At 36.4% G+C, this 21,403-nt stretch overlaps 1 protein-coding gene across 3 annotated transcripts in view; it reads left to right on the top strand.

The window, feature by feature from the left end:
* The window catches only part of PHKB (phosphorylase kinase regulatory subunit beta), a 193,756-nt gene that overhangs the window by 3,643 nt on the left and 168,710 nt on the right, over nucleotides 1–21,403 (top strand). For all 3 annotated transcript variants that reach the window (XM_073795660.1, XM_033845059.2, XM_033845058.2), the window contains one exon: nucleotides 19,924–20,013. In XM_073795660.1, the coding sequence (XP_073651761.1) occupies nucleotides 19,924–20,013 (90 nt within the window). The remainder of the gene's footprint in view (nucleotides 1–19,923; nucleotides 20,014–21,403) is intronic.

The raw sequence follows: 21,403 nt of genomic DNA, 5'->3' as shown, positions 1-21,403 counted from the left end.
TGACAAAATAGTATATTATATGTAACATTGCCAATTGATTTTTGATTTAATCTTTGAACTAAGAGAACAAGAGGACATGTATCTTTGAACTGTGCTTTCTTTTAAGCATCAGGCTCTCGTTTTCATCTTGGCTTTCTTAATAAGGGCTTGATGGGCTTTCAGCACTGACAAAGTCCTTCAGCAGTTACTGGGAAATAGAATGCTAAAGGTATGCTTTTTTATGCATCAATAGTCCCGAAAATTTCAAAACCTAAGAACTGTGCTTAACATTACATAGAGTGTTTAAAACCATATACAAGAAGTTTTTCCAGTACCATATTATTAAATCAAAATAGAATGCACCAAGAAACTAAATAAGAAAATACCAAACTTAATCGTTATAAGCCATTTAAAAGATGGATTCCTCATAAATTACTTTCAGTATAGACACTTGGGGTTCATCTAACCAAAACTTAGTGATAACTATAAAGAAATAAAACTATTATCTGTTAAATAGAGTGGTTTGCATTTATAGTTTATTTACTAATGTAGAAATGCTTCATTTATGTTGGAAATGATTTGTTTTCTGCTATTGTAGTTCCTTGGACGTTATCATTGTGGGAGAGTGTATAATGGTGTGATTTCATTTAACAATCTTTAAAGAATGTCCTGGGTTTATAGCTGAGCTTTTCTTTGGTACCTTTGGCTAGAAACTATTTAACATTACCAAAAGTGAAAGCCAGTATCTTGATTTTGGAAAATTAATTTCTAATATACCCAGATTGTTTTATGCATTTTAACCCTCTTTATTCCTCTTGGATTTGTTTCTGCTATGTTTTTCTTTATTTCTACTCTTTATTGAATTTAGTGTGTCCTGCGTTTCCGTGCGTGCATGCCTGAGCTGTGCTCTGAATGCTAATGTGTCAGTATGTGCTGTGGTTGAATATACTTTCTTTTGTTTTAACTGCTTAAATCCAAAAAGAGATCTGGATGTCCAGGCTTTTCTTTAAAGAGCCTTGGGGTAAAACCTATCGGCCAATGAATTTATAGGCAAATTCCACAACCAAAATGAATTAACTAATTATTAGGGAAGGAGTGTAGCATCCAGTAACTTAGATGGCTTCCATTTCTCATTTGACTACTGCAGTTATATTTTAGATTAGCAGAGTTGATGAGCTAGAGCAATGACATTGGCATTACAAGTTCAATTATTTGTAGTAATTGCTATGGCATTTTGTGATGAGGTAAAAAATATCATGGCATTTTTACTTTTATTCTTAGATGATAAGATAATTTTAAAAATTATTCCTTAAAATGAATCATTGGCTTATCTCTATCTTGGCTCTATAAGTTTATCAGTATCTCAGTGAGTTTATCAGCATGTGACTTGAGTTTTTTTCTTTATTTCTTTCTTTTTAGGTTTTTTGATTAATTTGATTTGATTTATTTGATTTGATAGGCATATCAATAGCTGGTAAAGTTTTATTGTATATTCTGAGCAAAACTCAACTTTTTATTTTGTATGTCTGACACTCTCTTCTTTTTAGGCACTTATGTAGCAGCCTTGTTTCAGCCTAATTTAGTAGTCAACCAATTAATAAAGTTCATTTGGCTTAAAGAGACCATAGGCCTGAGGCTTCTGGACTGTTATGTGTTGTGGCCCCCTTTAAGAGCCTAAGGAAAGCGTACACATTTTGTGTTCAGCTATACCTGAATCTCATCCTCGCTCTGTTGTTTAATACTTGTGTGATCTTGAGCAAGTAACTTTACATCTTTGAGACTTGGTTTCCTTCTCTGTAAAAGTAGGAGTAATAAAACCTACCTGAAGATATTATTCTGAGGATTAAACAAGATGTTATATGCAAAACACTTGATATTTAGTAGCTGCCCAATAAATTTTATTCTTTATCTTTGCTAAAAAATGTTTGTCTTTTACAATATTGCTGGTATGTATTTAAGAGTAGGATTTTACAAAAGCAGACATAGTTGCTTATCTCTTTACCTCATTTTGGTATCTACCCTCATGGTAGCCATTTGATTAAGAAAACTAGTCATGAGGGGATTTGAGAAGATGGCGGAAGAGTAAGACACGGAGATCACCTTCCTCCCCACAAATACATCAGAAATACATCTACACGTGGAACTGCTCCTATAGAACACCCACTGAATTCTGGCAGAAGACCTCAGACCTCCCAAAAGGCAAGAAACTCCCCACGTACCTGGGTAGGGCAAAAGAAAAAAGAAAAAAAAAGGGACAAAAGAATAGGGACGGGATCTGCACCAGTGGGAGGGAGCTGTGAAGGAGGAAAGGTTTCCACACACTAGAAGCCCCAGCGCAGGCGGAGACTTAGTGGCGGACGGGGAAGCTTCAGAGCTACGGAGGAAAGTGCAGCAACAGGGGTGCAGAGGGCAAAGCGGAGAGATTCCCGCACAGAGGATCAGTGCTGACCAGCACTCACCAGGCTGAGAGGCTTCTCTGTTCACCCTCCGGGATGGGCGGGGGCTGGGAGCTGAGGCTCAGACTTCTGTCGAATGCAGGGAGAGAACTGGGGTTGGCGGCGTGAACACAGCCTGAAGGGGTTAGTGCGCCACGGCTAGCTGGGAGGGAGTCCGGGAAAAGTCTGGAGCTGCCGAAGAGACAAGAGACTGTTTCTTCCCTCTTTGTTTCCTGGTGCACGAGGAGAGGGGATTAAGAGCACTGCTTAAATGAGTTCCGGAGACGGGCGGGAGCCACGTCTATCAGCGCGGACCCCAGGCACAGGCATGAGACGCTAAGGCTGCTGCTGCAGCCACTAAGAAGCCTGTGTGCAAGCACAGGTCACTATCCACACCGCCTCTCCCGGGAGCCTGTGCAGCCCGCCACTGCCAGGGTCCCATGATCCAGGGACAACTTCCCCGGGAGAATGCACGGCGCGCCTCAGGCTGGTGCAACAGCATGCCGGCCTCTGCTGCTGCAGGCTCGCCCCGCATCCGTACCCCTCCCTCCCCCCCGGCCTGAGTGAGCCAGAGCCCCCGAATCAGCTGCTCCTTTAACCCCGTCCTGTCTGAGCAAAGAACAGACGCCCTCAGGCAACCTACACGCAGAGACGGGGCCAAATCCAAAGCTGAGCCCCTGTGAGCTGTGAGAACAAAGAAGAGAAGGGGACATCTCTCCCAGCAGCCTCAGGAGCAGTGGATTAAATCACCACAATCAACTTGATGTACCCTGCATCTGTGGAATACCTGAATAGACAATGAATCATACCAAATTGAGGAGGTGGACGTTGAGAGCAATATATAATATTTTATCCCCTTTTCCTCTTTTTGTGAGTGTGTATGTTTATGCTTCTGTGTGAGATTTTGTCTCTATAGCTTTGCTTTCACCATTTGTCCTAGGATTCTGTCTGTCTGGTTTTTTTTTTTTTTTAACATAAAAAAATTTTCTTAACAACTTTCTTTTTATTTTAATAACTTTATTTTATTTTATCTTACTTTCTTTTATCCTCTTTCTTTCTTTCTATTTTTTCTCCTTAAATTCGGAGCTGTTTCTAGGACAGGCTGTTGGTGCCCCAGCCAGGTGTCAGGGCTGTGCCACTGAGGTGGGAGAGCCAACTTCAGGACACTGGTCCACAAGAGACCTCCGAGTGCCACATAATATCAAACAGTGAAAATCTCCCAGAGATCTCCATCTCAACACCAAGACCCAGCTTCACTCAATGACCAACAAGCTACAGTGCTGGGCACCCTATGCCAAACAAATAGCAAGACAGGAACACAACCCCACCCATTAGCACAGAGGCTGCCTAAAATCATAATAAGGCCACAGACACCCCAAAACACACCACCAGATGTGCACCTGCCCACCAGAAAGACAATATCCAGCCTCATCCACCAGAACACAGGCACTAGTACCCTCCACCAGGAAACCTACACAACCCACTGAAACAACCTTAGCCACTGGGGACGCACATCCAAAACAAACGGGAACTATGAACCTGCAGCCTGCAAAAAGGAGACACCAAACACAGTAAGAGAAGCAAAATGGAAAAACAGAAAAACACACAGCAAATGAAGGTAAAAACCCACCAGACCAGAGAAATGAAGAGGAAATAGGCAGTTACCTGAAAAAGAATTCAGAATAATGATAGTAAAGATGATCCAAAATCTTGGAAAAAGAATAGAGAAAATGCAAGAAACATCTAACAAGGACCTAGAAGAACTAAAGAGGAAACAAGCAATGATGAACAACACAATAAATGAAACTAAAACTACTCTAGAAGGGATGAATAGCAGAATAACTGAGGCAGAAGAACGGATAAGTGACCTGGAAGATAAAATAGTGGAAATAACTACTGCAGAGCAGAATAAAGAAAAAAGAATGAAAAACACTGAGGACAGTCTCAGAGACCTCTGGGATAACATTCAATGCACCAACATTCAAATTATAGGGGTTCCAGAAGAAGAAAAGAAAAATAAAGGGACTGAGAAAATATTTAAAGAGATTATAGTAAAAACCTCCCGAATATGGTAAAGGAAATAGTTAATCAAGTCCAGGAAGCACAGAGAGTCCCATACAGGATAAATCAAAGGAGAAACATGCCAAGACACATACTACTCAAACTATCAAAAAGTAAATAAAAAGAAAACATATTAAAAGCAGCAAGGAAAAAAACAACAAATAACACACAAGGGAATCCCCATAAGGTTAATGGGTGATCTTTCAGCAGAAACTCTGCAAGCCAGAAGGGAGTGGCAGGACATATTTAAAGTGATGGAGGAGAAAAAGCTACAACCAAGATTACTCTACCCAGCAAGGATCTCATTCAGATTTGTTGGAGAAATTAAAACCTTTACAGACAAGGAAAAGCTAAGAGAATTCAGCACCACCAAACCAGCCTTACAACAAATGCTAAAGGAACTTCTCTAGGCAGGAAACACAAGAAAAGGAAAAGAACTTCAATAACAAACCCAAAACAGTTAAGAAAATAGTAATAGGAATATACATATCAATAACTACCTTAAATGTAAATTGATTACGTTCTCTAACCAAAATACATAGACTGGCTGAATGGATACAAAAACAAGACCTGTATATATGCTGTCTACAAAAGACCCACTTCAGACCTAGGGACACATGAGACTGAAAGTAGGAAGATGGAAAAAAATATTCCATGCAAATGGAAATCAAAAGGAAGCTGGAGTAACAATTCTCATTTTAGAAAAAATAGGCTTTAAAATAAAGGCTATTACAGGAGACAAAGAAGGAGACTATATAAAGGTCAAGGGATCAATCCAAGAAGGAGATATAACAATTGTAAATATTTATGCACCCAACATAGGAGCACCTCAATACATAAGGCAACTGCTAATAGGCATAAAAGGGGAAATCGACAGTAACACAATCATAGTAGGAGACTTTAACACCCCACTTTCACCAATGATGGACATATCATTCCAAAATGAAAATAAATAAGGAAACATAAGCTTTAAATGATATATTAAGCAAGATGGACTTAATAGATATTTATAGGACATTCCATCCAAAAACAACAGAATAAACTTTCTTCTCAAGTGCTGATGGAACATTCTCAGGATAGATCATATCTTGGGTCACAAATCAAGCCTTGGAAATTTAAAAAAAATTGAAATCGTATCAGGTATCATTTCCAACCACAATGCTATGAGACTACATATCAATTACAGGAAGAAATTTGTAAAAACTACAAACACATGGAGGCCAAACAATAGGCTACTAACTAACCAAGAAATCACTGAAGAAATCCAAGGGGAAATCAAAAAGTACCTAGAAACAAATGGCAAGGAAAACACTATGACCCAAGACATATGGGATGCAGCAAAAGCAGTTCTAAGAGGGAAGTTTATAGACATACAATCCTACCTCAGAAAACAAGAAACATCTCAAATAAACAACCTAACCTTACACCTAAAGCAATTAGAGAAAGAAGAACAAAAAACGCCCAAAGTTAGCAGAAAGAAAGAAGTCATAAACATCAGAAATAAAGGAAAAAGAAATGAAGGAAACAATGGCAAAGATCAATAAAACTAAAAGCTGGTTCTTTGAGATGATAAACAAAATTCATAAACCATTAGCCAGACTCATCAAGAAAAAAGAGAGAAGCCTCAAATCAATAGAATTAGCAATGAAAAAGGAGAAGTAACAATTGACACTGCCAAAATGCAAAAAGGATCATGAGAGATTATTACAAGCAACTGTATGCCAACAAAATAGGCAACCTGGAAGTAATGGACAGATTCTTAGAAAAGCACACAGTTCCTAAACTGAACCAGGAAGAAGTAGAAAATATGAACAGACCAATCAAAAGCACTGAAATTGAAACTGTGATTAAAAATCTTCCAACAAACAAAAGCCCAGGACCAGATGGCTTCACAGGTGAATTCTATCAAACATTTGGACTAGAGCTAACACCTGTCCTTCTCAAACTCTTCCAAAATATAGCAGAGGAACACTGCCAAACTTATTCTACAAGGCCACCATCACCCTGATACCAAAACGAGACAAAGATGTCACAAAGAAAGAAAACTACAGGCCAGTGTCACTGATAAACATAGATGCAGAAATCCTTAACAAAGTACTAGCAAACAGAATCTAACAGCACATTAAAAGGATCATACACCATGATCAAGTGGGGTTTATCCTAGGAACGGAGGGATTTTTCAATATACACAAGTCAATCAATGTGATAAACCTTTAACTAATTGAAGGAGAAAAACCATATGATCATTTCAATAGATGCAGAAAAAGCTTTTGACAAAATTCAACACCTATTTATGATAAAATCCCTCCAGAAAGTAGGCATAGAGGGAACTTATGTCAACATAATATAGGCCATATATGACAAACCACAGCCAACATCGTTCTCAGTGGTGAAAAACTGAAACAATTTCCACTAAGATCAGGAACCAGACAGGGTTTCCTACCCTCACCACTATTATTCAACATAGCTTTGGAAGTTTTAGCCACAGCAGTCAGAGGAGAAAAAGAAATAAAAGGAATCCAAATCAGAAAAGAAGAAGTAAACCTGTCACTGTTTGCAGGTGACATGATAATATACATAGAGAATCCTATAGACTCTACCAAAAAACTACTAGAGCTAATCAATGGATTTGGTAACGCAGCAGGAAACAAAATTCATGCCCAGCAATTTCCTGCATTCCTATACCATAATGATAAAAAAAATCTGAAAGAGAAATTAAGGAAACACTCCCATTTACCACTGCAACAAAAAGAATAAAATACCTAGGAATAAACCTACCTAAGGGGACAAAAGACCTGTATGCAGAAAACTGTAAGACACTGATGAAAGAAATTAAAGATGATACAGACAGATGGAGAGATATACCATGTTCTTGGATTCGAAGAATCAACATTGTGAAAATGACTCTACTACCCAAAGCAATCTACAGATTCAGTGCAATCCCTATCAAACTACCAATGGCATATTTCACTGAACTAGAACAAAAAATTTCACTATTTGTATGGAAACACAAAAGACCCCAAATAGCCAAACAAATCTTGAGAATGAAAAACGGAGCTGGAGGAGTCAGGCTCCCTGACTTCAGACTATAAATACTACAAAGGTACAGTAATCAAGATAGTATGGTACTGGCACAAAATCAGGAATATAGATCAGTGGAACAGAAAGTAAGCCCAGAGATAAACCCGTGCACCTATGGTCGCCTTATCTTTGATAAAGGAGGCAAGAATACACAATGGAGTAAAGACAGCCTCTTCAATAAGTGGTGTTGGGAAAACTGGACAGCTACATATAAAAGAATGAAATTAGAACACTCCCTAACACCATACACAAAAATAAACTCAAAATGGATTGAAGACCTAAATGTAAGGCCAGACACTATCAAACTCTTAGAGGAAAACATAGGCAGAACACTCTGTGACATAAATCACAGTAAGATCCATTTTGACCCACCTCCTAGAGAAATGGAAATAAAACCAAAATTAAACAAATGGGACCGAATGAAACTTAAAAGCTTTTGCACAGCAAAGGAAATCATAAGACAAAAAGCCAACCCGCAGAATGGGAGAAAATATTTGCAAACGAAGCAACTAACAAAGGATTAATCTCCAAAATATACAAGCAGCTTATGCTGCTCAGTATCAAAAATAGAAACAACCTAATCCAAATAAGGGCAGAAATCCTAAATAGACATTTCTCCGAGGAATATATACAGATTGCCAACAAACACATGAAAGGATGCTCAACATCACTAATCATTAGAGAAATGGAAATCAAAACTACAATGAGGTATCACCTCACACCGGTCGTAATGGCCATCATCAAAAAATCTACAAACAATAAATGCTGGAGAGGGTGTGGAGAGAAGGGAACCCTCTTGCACTTGGTGGGAATGTAAATTGATACAGCCACTATGGAGAACAGTATGGAGGTTCCTTAAAAAACTGAAAATAGAACTACTGTACCACCCAGCAATCCCGCTACTGGGCATATATCCTGAGAAAAACATAATTCAAAAAGAGACAGGTACCACAATGTTCACTGCTGCACTATTTACAATAACCAGGACATGGAAGCAACCTAAGTGTCCTTTGACAGATGAATGGATAAAGAAGATGTGGCACATATATACAATGGAATTCTACTCAGCCATAAAAAGAAACGAAATTTAGTTATTTATAGTGAGGTGGATGCACCTAGAATCTGTCATACAGAGTGAAGTAAGTCAGAAAGGGAAAAACAAATACCATATGCTAACACGTATATATGGAATCTAAAAAAAGGTTCTGAAGAACCTAGGGGCAGTACAGGAATAAAGACAGGTGTAGAGAATACATTTGTTTACTAGGTGAGGGGGGAGGGTAAGCTGGGATGAAGTCAGAAAGTGGCATGGGCATATATACACTATCAAATGTAAAATAGATAGCTAGTGGGAAGCAGCCCACAGCACAGGGTGATCAGCTTGGTGCTTTGTGTTCACCTAGAAGGGTGGGATAGGGAGGGTGGTAGGAGACGCAAGAGTGAGGAGATATAGGGATATATGTATATGTATAGCTGATTCACTTTGTTATACAGCAGAAATTAACACATCATTGTAAAGCAATTATACTCCAATAAAGATTTTTAAAAAAGAAAATATGGCAGAGTTAAGCTACACTTAGAGTAGACAGGAAACAATTTAAGCCATACTAGATGGTTTGAATAGTGTTCTGCTTGTATACATTTAGTACTGAAAGAATGCCTATTATAGTGTTCCAATTCTATAATTAAATGTATGTATTAGAATGTAGGTTAATTTGTGTTTTAATATCTTCATTATAACATGGGTATGCTAGCCTAATATGCAACCTATGCTTCTTAGTGACAGAGTTGATTCTGCTCCTACGGGTCTTGAGTTTGCTTTGTCTTTCCACAGAGATTGCATGTTTTTTGGGAATGTTTGACAGTTGGCCATAATTAGACTTGGAGGTTGTTAGTGACATTAAGGTTAGTTCTGAATAGTCATGCTTCAGAAATAATTACTCATTTTGGTTATAAAGTTGTATTGAAGACCTGTTAGCATCACTCCTGTGTAGTTAAGGGTCATATTTTAGTTGACCTTTTCTCCCTCTTCCACCCTAAGTAATGCTCGTTTATCTGGCTTGTTTAGAGAAAGTGGTAATCTTGGTTTCCTATGGCTTCTGCACATAGACACTAAACTATGTATACCAACCCCAGGGTACTTTAATATCACATTTACAGCTCAAATTACATTCAGTTGTGTTTCTGCTGTTTCTTAATTACTGATTTTTAAAATTACAGATTTAAAATCACTATGTGGGGCTTATCCATCCTTGCATTGATCAGGAGGATTCTGATTAACAGATAAATAAAATTCCTTGATTTCTAAGTTTCTAACCAGTCCTAGGCTAAGTGCAAGAGGAGATTCAAAAATTTAAGGGTGGAGAAAGGAAGACAATAAGTAGTTAATATACAGTGTGCCAGTGCTATACTTAAAATATTTCATTTAAGTCTCACTACAATCCTGTGAGGTTAAATTTTCCCCAGCTTTACAGGTTAGAAGTCCTAGCTCAGAGAGAGCCCAAATCCACAGTGTTGTGAAGGACATAGCTGTGATTGCAGCCAAGGTCTATCTGTTTTCTCCACCCATGTTCTTTCCACAACCTCCTAGGTATTATGACAGTGTCTATCCAGGAGCTTCCTTACACTCTGGGGGATGAGGAGGAGGGATGATGGAGAGCAGGGAGACCTCTTTACTTGATTGAACCTTGGGATTAACATTATTCACTAGAGTAAAAGATGGCTTCTAAAAAATGTGATTGGATTCCATACAAGAAAGTTTTGTTAGTTATGATTTTATTGTATGTAGGTCTTCACAGAAGGCAGTTTACAGAAGGCAGGACAGCTTTGGAGCAAATCACCAAAGTCTGATGGTATAGTGTAGAAAATGGCAAAAACGTCTCTGCCCTGTTTTACTTAGCCAGTGATGTAGAGTTCAGTGCATTTTGATGAGAAGAAAATTAGCTAGCATTCATTGTCTACAAACTCTATACTGTCAGAAGTATTTCTACTTTTTTTCTGGTTGAGAATATTTTTATTCTTAGTGTTAGCTTACTTTGCTAATTCATAGTTAATTGTGATTTTTATCGATTAACATTCAAGACTTCCTCTGTTCAAGCTTACCCTATAAAGTGTTATCAGGGCAATTTATAATTAGTAGTATTAACATTCATATTAAATGCATTACTGAACTCTGCCAAGACAAGAAATACAGACCAGGATTTATCAAAGTGCAAATGATAAAGGAAAATGGTTTGTTTCCATCTTTCTAAATGCTGAATAGCTTGAAAGTATTATTTCTGTAGGACTTGTGTTGAATAACATATGACACAGCAAAATGCCTCATGTCACATGCTTTTAATCACTGTAATAACAAGACATAATAAAATTAAGTATTTCTTGTAAAGATTGGGAATGGTGTATAGTGAAGTTCTTTTTCCCCTCCATGTAATTCAATTAATATTTAACTAAGATGCTATCATTTAAGTCTTACAAGTTTGGAATTGAAAATTTTTACTTGTAATATAAGTATGAAATAATGACTCTGGGTTTCTCTTCAGAAATCTTATGTGTTCAGATTAGTATTATCCTTTATAAAGTAACTCACTTGTAAGCTATATACATTTATTCTAGTGATCAAATCATTTTTAAATCATATCCTTTTATGATTTCATTCAGATCCTCCTTTATGAGCAATAGAAGAAGAGAACAGAACAGATTAAAATAGAAGAATAGAACAAGTTGAATTACTACATGGTCACAGCTTAGGGTATTGATCAGTGAGTCTTACCTAACTTTATCTGCTCTGATGAATCACCTTATTCATTGCAGCTGATTCCAAGTAATTGTTGGCAAATTTTAGATATCAGAGGATATTAATTCCATTTGTTGGATAAATATTTATTGAGTGCTCACTGTTTTCCTGGCACTATTGGTACTGGGGTTATAACAGTGAATATAACAACTACTGTTGAGAAATTTAAATAACTGTGTCATTTCTGAATGCATTTTTTTTCATAAAGGGAGTTCCAGAAACTTTTTAGAAACACTAGAATTATTAGAATACAGCTCTGACCTCACAGAAACATACATTCATGCTATATTATGAGAAGGGACTCTACTAGACTATAAATAAGAAAGGAAAATGAAATAGCTAATTGAGTGATTGGTATTTATAAGGTCAACTCATGAAACATAAACCAGATTTAATATCCTTAAATAGATTTTATTGGCCATGCTCCTTCCTTAAAGGTCACTGGAAGAACTTAATACCTTTTTATTAAAAATAAAATGGGAACAGTTGAATGGCCTTTTCACATCTCATTTGGATTAGTTGAAGAGGCAAGTTTTACTTCATTTTTAAGAAGTTGTGCTATTTTATATTTGCCACTTCATATTTTACATTTAAAATACGTTTCTTACCCAACTTGCCATGGAGAAACATAGACTTAAGAAGTTGAGGGTTCAGATGAACTGTGATCATAAATTGGAGTTAAGTAAGGAAAAGTATACATATATGTATATATACATGTACATATAATTTTGGAGCAATCTGTTTGAAGCAGAAAATGAAAACAGGGATTAAGGGCTCTTAACTCTTCTTAGCCAAGCATTTTTATGAGGTTTCATGGTATAGGACAAAGAGCACACATATAGTTTGTCTTTAGAGAACCCCGTGGTCAAATTTAGACTGCCATTTAATAACTTCTTTGTGCTTCAATTTAATGCCAACCTCCTTCCTTTGTCAGGAAGATGAAATGGGACAATGTATTTAAAGTATCTGGTACAATGCAAAGTAGTATGCATGCAAAATTTCCCTTTCTCATTTTAAGAATTTATACAGTAAAGAAAATCATGGTTTAAGTTTAGTTTCTTTGTTTTGGAAGGAGATGTTGGTGATCTTGAAGATGCTCAAAGTGCTGAGTCATGTATAGTGTATTTGAACCTTTTAACTATAAAAGTTATTGGGTATCCATTCTAAAGTTAGTAAGGTAAATTTTTCAACTTGTCTAATCATGAAAGTCTGAAGAGGTGGAACTAGATGATTAAATCAAGTTGGATGGGAGCAGCAGGAGATAGCATAGCCTGTGAGAATATTGTAAACTGGTCATCAGAAGTTTCCTGAAAACAAACTTTTTAGGAAAACTATTTTTGTCAGCTTCTCTCCATGTTTTCCCTTTTCTTACCAAACTTTCACTGCTATTTACTACGTACTAGATATGGTCCCTGTTGTAGATCGGCTTCCAGTGTAGTATAGCACATTAATCAACTAGTGAAAATAAAATGTATTGTCATAAGCAAGAACAGTACTTAAGGTAATTTACAGAGTGCTGTAAGAATGCAGAATATGGAACAATTAACTCTGCCTGTGGAATTGAAGAAGGCCTCCCCCTAATCATGTGGGTCACACAGTTCAATTAAATAAACATTTGGATTGTGAACCTCCTAGTACAAGCATTAGGGATACAAAGGTGAGAATGTATTAGAATAATTTGTCCCTTCTGTAGTAGTATCCTTCTAGTTTTTATCAGTGGAGGAGTAAAAGGGAATTTTAAGGTGAAGAACTTATCATCCCAAGTTAATGATTTAATTTAAATTTCAAAGTTGCTTGAAAATACGTTGTATCATAATATAGATGATAAACATATAATTATTATACTCTGGGAAACCTTGATATCTTAACACCTCAGAAATTAATGTTTTAATAATTAACTGATAAACCGCAGATGTGGTTTGCATATATTTTGTATGTTCATATACAAGGCTATCTTGTTGCTTTTCCATGCCTTCCTGGTCTGTACCCTTCCTGCCCTCCTCACCTTCTCTATATGCAAGTATAAGGACTATCCAAACCTCATGAAACTGTGGGGCTTTTTGACCCTCTACAATGCAAGGGCTTCAGATTCTTCTTAGTTCCTGATCATTTTGTTGGAGAATATGTTAGCTCAGGGATTTTGGTTATTCAACTGCTTCTTCGTACATACTTTCTTATTAGTTTATTAGCCTCTGCACTTAACAGTTTTCAAAAACTTAGGCTTAAGAGACTAACGCTTTCAGAGATTTTCCTGACTGAAAAATCACAGTTCTTAATGTCCTATGTCTATAAAATTAGCTGTTTACCATTAGCTCAGGCAGAAGATTCTAAAGTTGCAGTCTTTAGAACTGGTGAATCTCACCCTGCTCCATTCCCAAAGTTAGAGAATCATGAATAAAACGCAGACAGAAGATACTGGTTGATTCTTTCCTTGGGCTAAGATTCTACTTTCACATTTTTTGTGTATTTCTCTGCTAGAACCCAAGACCTATAGAAAAATGAAAGGGTGCAGCATACTTTATGTTTTAACTTTGTGTCAATATGCATCATTGAGTGCTATGTACAGTACTTAAAAAAAAAAAATCAATATATGTTGCTCCAGGCAATTGCGAATTTTAGAGACATTAATGTAGCTGCACATGAAGCTGATTATTGTTTAAGCTGTTTGTAAATATCATATGTCCATGATGGGTTTGAAATCTTGCATATAAGTAGATCAAATGCTACATTATTAGATATTAGAGTTTTTATATAGCTTTTGAAAATTAAGTTGTATTATTTCAAGAGGAAATTGTCTATTTGAATCCCATAGTTTGAGATGGTCTCTTTATAATTTAGGACAAATGGATCTTTCTATTGAATATTTTGTAACCTAAAAAAAAAAAATTTTACCAATTTGATCTTTTTAAAATGAAGGGAATTTACTACTTACTTTAAAAACGGTTTAGAAAACAAATTCCCAATGGATAAAATAGCTAAGTGGGAAACTTTATTTTTTTAACATTATAAAAAACTTAGAAGAAAATTGCAGTAACTATATGTATAACCTTGGGGTTATCAAAAACCATTTTATTTATTATTTTTAAATAAATTTATATATTTATTTGTGGCTGCTTTGGGTCTTTTTTGCTGCGCGTGGACTTTCTCTAGTTGCGGTGAGCAGGGGCCACTCTTCATTGTGGTGCGTGGGCTTCTCATTGCGATGGCTTCTCTTGTTGTGGGCCCCAGACTGCATAGGCTTCAGTAGTTGTGGCATGTGGGCTCAGTAGTTGTGGCTCGTGGGCTCTAGAGCGCAGGCTCAGGAGTTGTGGCACACAGGGTTAGTTGCTCCGCGGCATGTGGGATCTTTCCGGACCAAGCCCCTATCAAAAACCTTCTTATGTGGCATTTATGTTCGTAAAATTGCTATGGCCAGTATGCTAGTCTAAAGCCAAGTTATTTGAAATCTCTTTATGTTTAGGGGAAGTAAGGTAAAGATCTACACATTCAGATGTTAAGTACTCAAGAATGTGGCCCCTCTGGGGACTTCCTTGGTGGCGCAGTGGTTGAGAGTCCGCCTGCCGACGCAGGGGACAGGGGTTTGTGCCCCTGTCCGGGAAGATCCCACATATCGCGGAGTGGCTGGGCCCGTGAGCCATGGCTGCTGAGCCTGCGCGTCCGAAGCCTGTACTCCACAACGGGAGAGGCCACAACAGTGAGAGGCCCGTGTACTGCAAAAAAAAATAATAGTAATAATTCAATACTACTTCTTTTCGTGACATTACTGAATGCAGAGTTGGGAAGATATGTATTGTAACATGCTATTACATAGTATTTCCAATGTACAGATATATAGGTATAAATAAACTCAAAAGTATATATAATAGTAGAATGTAGTAAAATAGGAAGTGATGAGGCTTGATTATTTATTACCATTGTTTTTAATAATTAGTTGTAATTTAATTTGCAGTTATGGCTGTGTTTCACAACCAGTCCCAAAATTCCTGACAATTTCACAGTTGACTCTCTCCAGCCAGTTCTAACTGATTCTAGCACACTCCTGGTTATATCTGTGTATATCTGTGTTTTGCAGTATTGTTTGTGATGGTAAAAATAGGGAGCAAATTATATACCCACTGATGGGGGGCTAGTGGAATAAGTTGTAGTATAGCAAAAGAAAGAGCCATCACTTTTAGTGATTTCCCTGTGTGTTGTTAAATGAGAGGAGCTAAATGCAAGCACAAGTCTGTCATGATCCCATTTTTATATAAACATGGAAAATGTGTGGTTATGAGTACAGAAGAGGGCAAGAGGATGAGGTAAGGAAAAAAAGGACTTACGTCCATGAGAAAAACAATATGTATGTTATGATCCTATATGTGGTAAATTTTATGTGTTTATGTGATATATACACACTAAAAAAACATACACATTAAAAAGTGTACGCATTAAAAAATATATACACAGTAAAACATGCCTGAAAAGAATGCACCAAAATGTTAATGTACCAAATGTACCAAAACGTACCAAAATGTTAACGATACCTTTTTTAGGGTGATAGAATGTTATCTTTTTTTTTTAATCTGGAAAGAAATTAATTGAGGGAGAGAATTAAAATCCTATGGTCCTTTCTACGGATTTAAATTTATAATAAAATTATCCTGTGAAAGGGCATACTAGGGTCAGTGTGTCAATAAAATTTACCCTTTAGTGATATAATTTCTTCACCTAAACCTTCATGTGTATCACTTCAAAAAAAATCTTAGTATATAGTATCTTGTTTCGTGAGACATGTGTATAAGTTTTAGAACTGTATTAGGAACTTCCCTGATGACGCAGAGGTTAAGAATCTGCCTGCCAATGCAGGGGACACGGGTTCGAGCTCTGGTCTGGGAAGGTCCCACATGCCACGGAACAACGAAGCCCCTGTGCCACAACTACTGAGCCTGCGCTCTATAGAGCACGCGAGCCACAACTATTGAGCCCGTTTGCCACAACTACTGAAGCCCACGTGCCTAGAGCCTGTGCTTTGCAACAAAAGAAGCCACCACAAAGAGAAGTGCGTGCTGCAACAAAGAGGAGTCCCCGCTCGCCACAACTAGAGAAAGCCCGCGCACATCAACAAAGACCAAATGCAGCCAAAAATAAAATAAATTTAAAAAAATAACTATATTAAGTATGTGTGCATATATGTATATATATTTATGACTTAACATCTTCCTGGAGTTGAGTTGTTACCTTCATATTTAGATGGCAATTCATTATTTGAAATTGCTAGTAAGTTTAGAGATTGCAATGCAGGAGTTCCCTGTTCTCTGAGCCCCACAGGGGGATTAAATTTTCCTGTCCTTTGTCTTTTAAGGAACTCACCACTCTACCTTGTTATTCATATATATATATATATATATATATATATATATATATATATATATATATATAAAAAATATAATCTTATTCAAAACCTTACCTTTCTTCCTAATCTGTAGGCCTTGGTAGCCTGCTAGATGTATGGTCCAGAGTCTTATGCATTCACTGTATATATTAACTGAATGAATAAATAATGATATTTATCTTAGTCCACCACCATGCATGGAAAAATGGTAAAGCTACTTTAGGGATCATCAAAGTCTTGATTAATAATATTTTTGTATGTATTAAAGAGCTTTGAATCATGTACAGTAAGATGCCCAAATAATACACTTCTGATGTTTTGGTTTGCTGATCAGTTTCCCGCCTTGAATTTCCTCATGGGTCATCTATTTCATGCTTTTAACAGTTACTATTTAACTATCAGTGCTGTTTTGTGATTTCTTAAGAGCCTCTCCATAACACTCAGAAACCTTCTGGGTTTATAGTGCAAAATTCAGAAAGCTTATACCTTTGTTAAGTTTATCTCTTTCTATAATACTGTTTATGTCTCACAGAGCAGCTCATTCTTTAGTCTTTGTTAGTAAATAGCACTTTCTTCCTTCATGATAAAGCTGTAATATTTCTCTTCAAGTAACAACTTCTGCTTCATCTTCTTTGTCACTGTTATCTGTTTGATGTAATGTGTTCTGAAATGAAGACGTAGACTGTATTTTTCTAATACAAAGTGAATTGTCAGGTAAGAAATCAGGTTGACATGTTTAAACTCATTTTACAAACTTGATAACTGATAAGTTTTATTTTACTTTGTGGTGTTTAGATATAGGCAAAATTCAAATGAGAAAAACATGGAAAGGAGAAATTTATATTTTAAAAATTCATTTCATTTTGAATTCTAAACATTATTAGAGTTTTCTGTTATTTTGCATCTTTGTCTTTGGGAACTTGTACTCCATTGTTGATTTCTTTCTCCTCCACGTTTGTATTGGTATTGATGCTTTTCAGATGTTTAATTCTTGTTTAAAATGTTTCCATTATTGCTTTTCCTTTCTAAGTAATTTAATTTTATGCAGTTACTTTAGAAGCAATATAGTGGTGATCACTGAAGTGTTGACATTTATCTAGCCAAGCTGTTCTTAATTTACCTTGGGCTTTCTTTGAAGATATAGGAAGGTGTAAGAAAACATAGATTCTCAGTGAATTAGCTGATTTTACTTTTACACTTTTCTGCTTTGTTTTGAACATCTTTTAGCTCTTGCTGAATGGGTATTTATTTTCTTGAAAAGTCTGGTTTCCCATTTATTTATTGTTGCTTCTAAGAAACTCCATGGGTGATTTTATTGAAAAACATTAGATGACAGAATCATTTTAGTCTTTTGGGGGAGGTAAGGGGCACCTTAAATGTAATAGTACTTTTAAAGGAAGTATTTTTTTCACTCTAAGAACCCTGATACAGTGTCATTAAAATAATCTTTCAAAATAAATTCACCTACTATTATAATGCAAGTAGATTTCAGTTTTGCATATTCTATTTCAATCTTTATCCATATGCACATGTATTATTTATCTAATTGTAATGAAAATGTATATGCAACATTTGGTGATTTTATTTTTCTCATATAAAGCAAAATCTTAGCTCTACGAATAGCGCTCTAAATAAAAACAAATCATTTCACCACAGAATAAATAAAAACAAGTCTAAATAAAATATAAGTAAAAGCAAATCATTCCACAATCATTCCACCCCAGCAAACATGTCCCCTTTAGTCTTTGTATATCCATATGCACAATTTAAAACGTGATGATTTGTACCTGATTTTATTTTATTAATTATGGCTGAATTTCACCAAGAGTGTATAGACCCCCCAGAGCTTATCACCTAACATGCAAGCATTCCTTCCCAGCTGCCAGGCTGCCCATATACTTAAACCTACCCAGAGCTAATTGAATGCAGAGAGGCAGAAGGCATGTGTGGACCCTTGCCTCCTTTGCAGTCCTGATGCTTTCCTCTCTGTGTTGGTAGTCCTCTCCATACTTCACTATGGGGGCCATTCTCGTTGGTGTCATTGTGAAGACTTTTTTAGAAAAATCTCTTCACTCAGAGCAAGTCAATTCATATTCCCTGTTTTCATCCATAAGTCATCTCTCTTTCTAACAGAAGATAATGAGACTATTGCCTGAATGTGTAGATCTTTACCTTACTTTCCCTAAACATTAAGAGATTTCAAATAACTTGGCTTTAAACTAGCATACTGGCCATAGCAATTTTACGAACATAAATGCTTTAATTTTCTTTAAAAACTGATTCTTAATGCCTTCCAACACGAACCCCCGCCCTGGTAAGTTATAGGTTCACTCTTGTGCTATGTTGTTAGACTATATGACGTGGCTTACCTGAGTCCCAGGGTGGATTAATTGTGACTTTGAGATGTTTATAATTTCTGAGTGCTTTTAACAAGAATGAGAGTCAGTACTTATTCTGATGGCTGAAGGGCCAGATGTCTTCCTTTCAGTCAGCAGTTGAGAAAGTGCACTAGTCAAGTGAACAATTTTCTGTATCCATTTTGTGGCAGATTATCATGATTAACGTGAATTTTGTAGCTTTTGAGCAGTGTATTCTGCTAACACCTTGCTGTAGTTTCCATGGCTGAAAAGTAGAAATGGTTTCTGCTTATAGTCTAGATAATAAGGCAAGTATTATCTACCTAGGAGAAAGTGGAGGCTTCAGGCTTTCAGTATGAAAACTATCTGAATATTCATGAAGTGGATGACTTTGGAACATGTACAGTATCTTTTTCCTTGAGGTTTCGGGGGTATGATTGTTTGACAGAAAACTGCCTGATAATGCATGAGGATAAGGAATACAGTTTGGATTTCAGGGCATGTAAGTAGATATATTGATATTTCTCAGAAGGAACTGAAATTATTGAGCTACTGGACTACCACAGGAGTATTAGTGATATTTGAGATGTTAGAACCAGTATACACGAGTTAGTTGGCTTGACTGCTGGGAGTGAGGAGGGGGATAGCTCATAACATTTAGAAATACTACAAGTGCTTTCTTCTTTTTCCTTTTCCCACCCCAAATTTGACAAGTAGTGAAATGTGATAGTTCACTATAAAAATGAAAATTAGATTGCTAAGTAGAGCTTCTTCATTTGTTTAGAAGTTTCTTTGTTTATCTGGATGAAAATGATTGAATTCGATGGGTTTTCATTTTTCTTTCAGGCTCAGTTTATGAACCTCTTAAAAGCATTAATCTTCCGAGGCCTGATAATGAAACTCTGTGGGATAAATTGGATCACTATTACAGAATTGGTAAGCAAAACCTGAGGAAAACATGTCCTTAGGTAGCTATGCCTTAGTTATATTATATATATATTATATGGATGATGTTCTCTCATTTGGATGTTGGGGTAGTTTCAGTGCTTAGACAGCTACATATTCCAATTGCATATGATATGGGGACTATGGAAGGAATCTGACAAGTCATATCTGTCCCCTGAATCATTTTGAAACTGTCACCAGTGTCCTCTGTGTCCTTTTAGCCTTCCTAAATATTACCAGATTTGAGAACTAGAGGCTGTCTCTTGAGTAATTCTTACACAAAGATTTTTATTTTTTGCTTATTTACCTATACATGGTTCCTATGTAGTCCTGAACCTTTTATATCCATTTCTAATTCATTGAGATTCAAAAGGTAATCTCAGGTTACTGTTACTGATATCAGGTCCCTGTTTTTTTGGTTGCTGTTTTGTTTTTGTCAGGATCAACCTGACAAATTTTGTTACTTAATGTGAGCAAGCAACTTTGAGATATGTATGTATTTAGGGGGCTCCTCTTTGTTCATCAGACCGTAAGTTGGAAATGCCTATTAATTTTTTTTGTCAGTTTGCTTCTTGTGCCATTTATGTGGCCTAGTATGTCAAATATAAAATTGGATTTATTTATCTCACTAAGGAGAAGGATTTTTTAGTGTCAGCATCGTGTAAAACCTTATTTCAACTTATTTTGGTCAAGATTCTGGTGTATATTCTTATGTTGCCTACTTATTATTTTTGTAGCCATAACTAGCTAAAGAGATTAAACTGCCTTTTAAAAGAAATGTCAGATTTTTACTTTGGACTATGAGGACCAGTTTTTTACTCTGTGAAAAATAATAAATACCGTGGTATTCTGAAAGAAATGATAATGTCAGTTTAGTCTGAAAAAAGAAAAAGAAATTTAAGTCTTTAATCTCTGTGATGGACCAGAGTACTTTAGACCTTTGAAAAACTGTCCTAAAGTAGTTGACATATGCCAATCTAGATTAGAGTAACTTAATTTATTTGGGGGAAAAACATTACTCATCCATTTATAGTTAGACAGGAATAAAATAGCTTTTAGGAAATGTAATTTTAGTGTGTTTATTTTTCTATGTTAGGACTGTTTTATAAGGTTGCTTTCTGTATCTGCAGATGCAGAACCTGCAGATAAGGAGGGCCTACTGTATTAGCCATTTTAGATAAGGGACTTGAGTGTCTGAGGATTTTCGCATGCATGGTGGGTCCTGGAACCATCCCTGTGCATACTGACGGACAACTGGAAAACGCTGATTTCAGACTTCTTTGACTTAAGTTGAATGTTCACAAAATAATTATTTGCTTGCTGTTTTCATGTCATATAAAGATGGGATTCAGTTTTAAAATGTTAAACATATCACTAATAT

This window comes from Tursiops truncatus, chromosome 19 (assembly GCF_011762595.2).
Source record: "Tursiops truncatus isolate mTurTru1 chromosome 19, mTurTru1.mat.Y, whole genome shotgun sequence".
NCBI lineage: Eukaryota > Metazoa > Chordata > Mammalia > Artiodactyla > Delphinidae > Tursiops > Tursiops truncatus.
The sequence above is the reverse complement of the archived record's forward strand: the minus strand, read 5'-3'. Positions and strand labels throughout refer to the sequence as shown.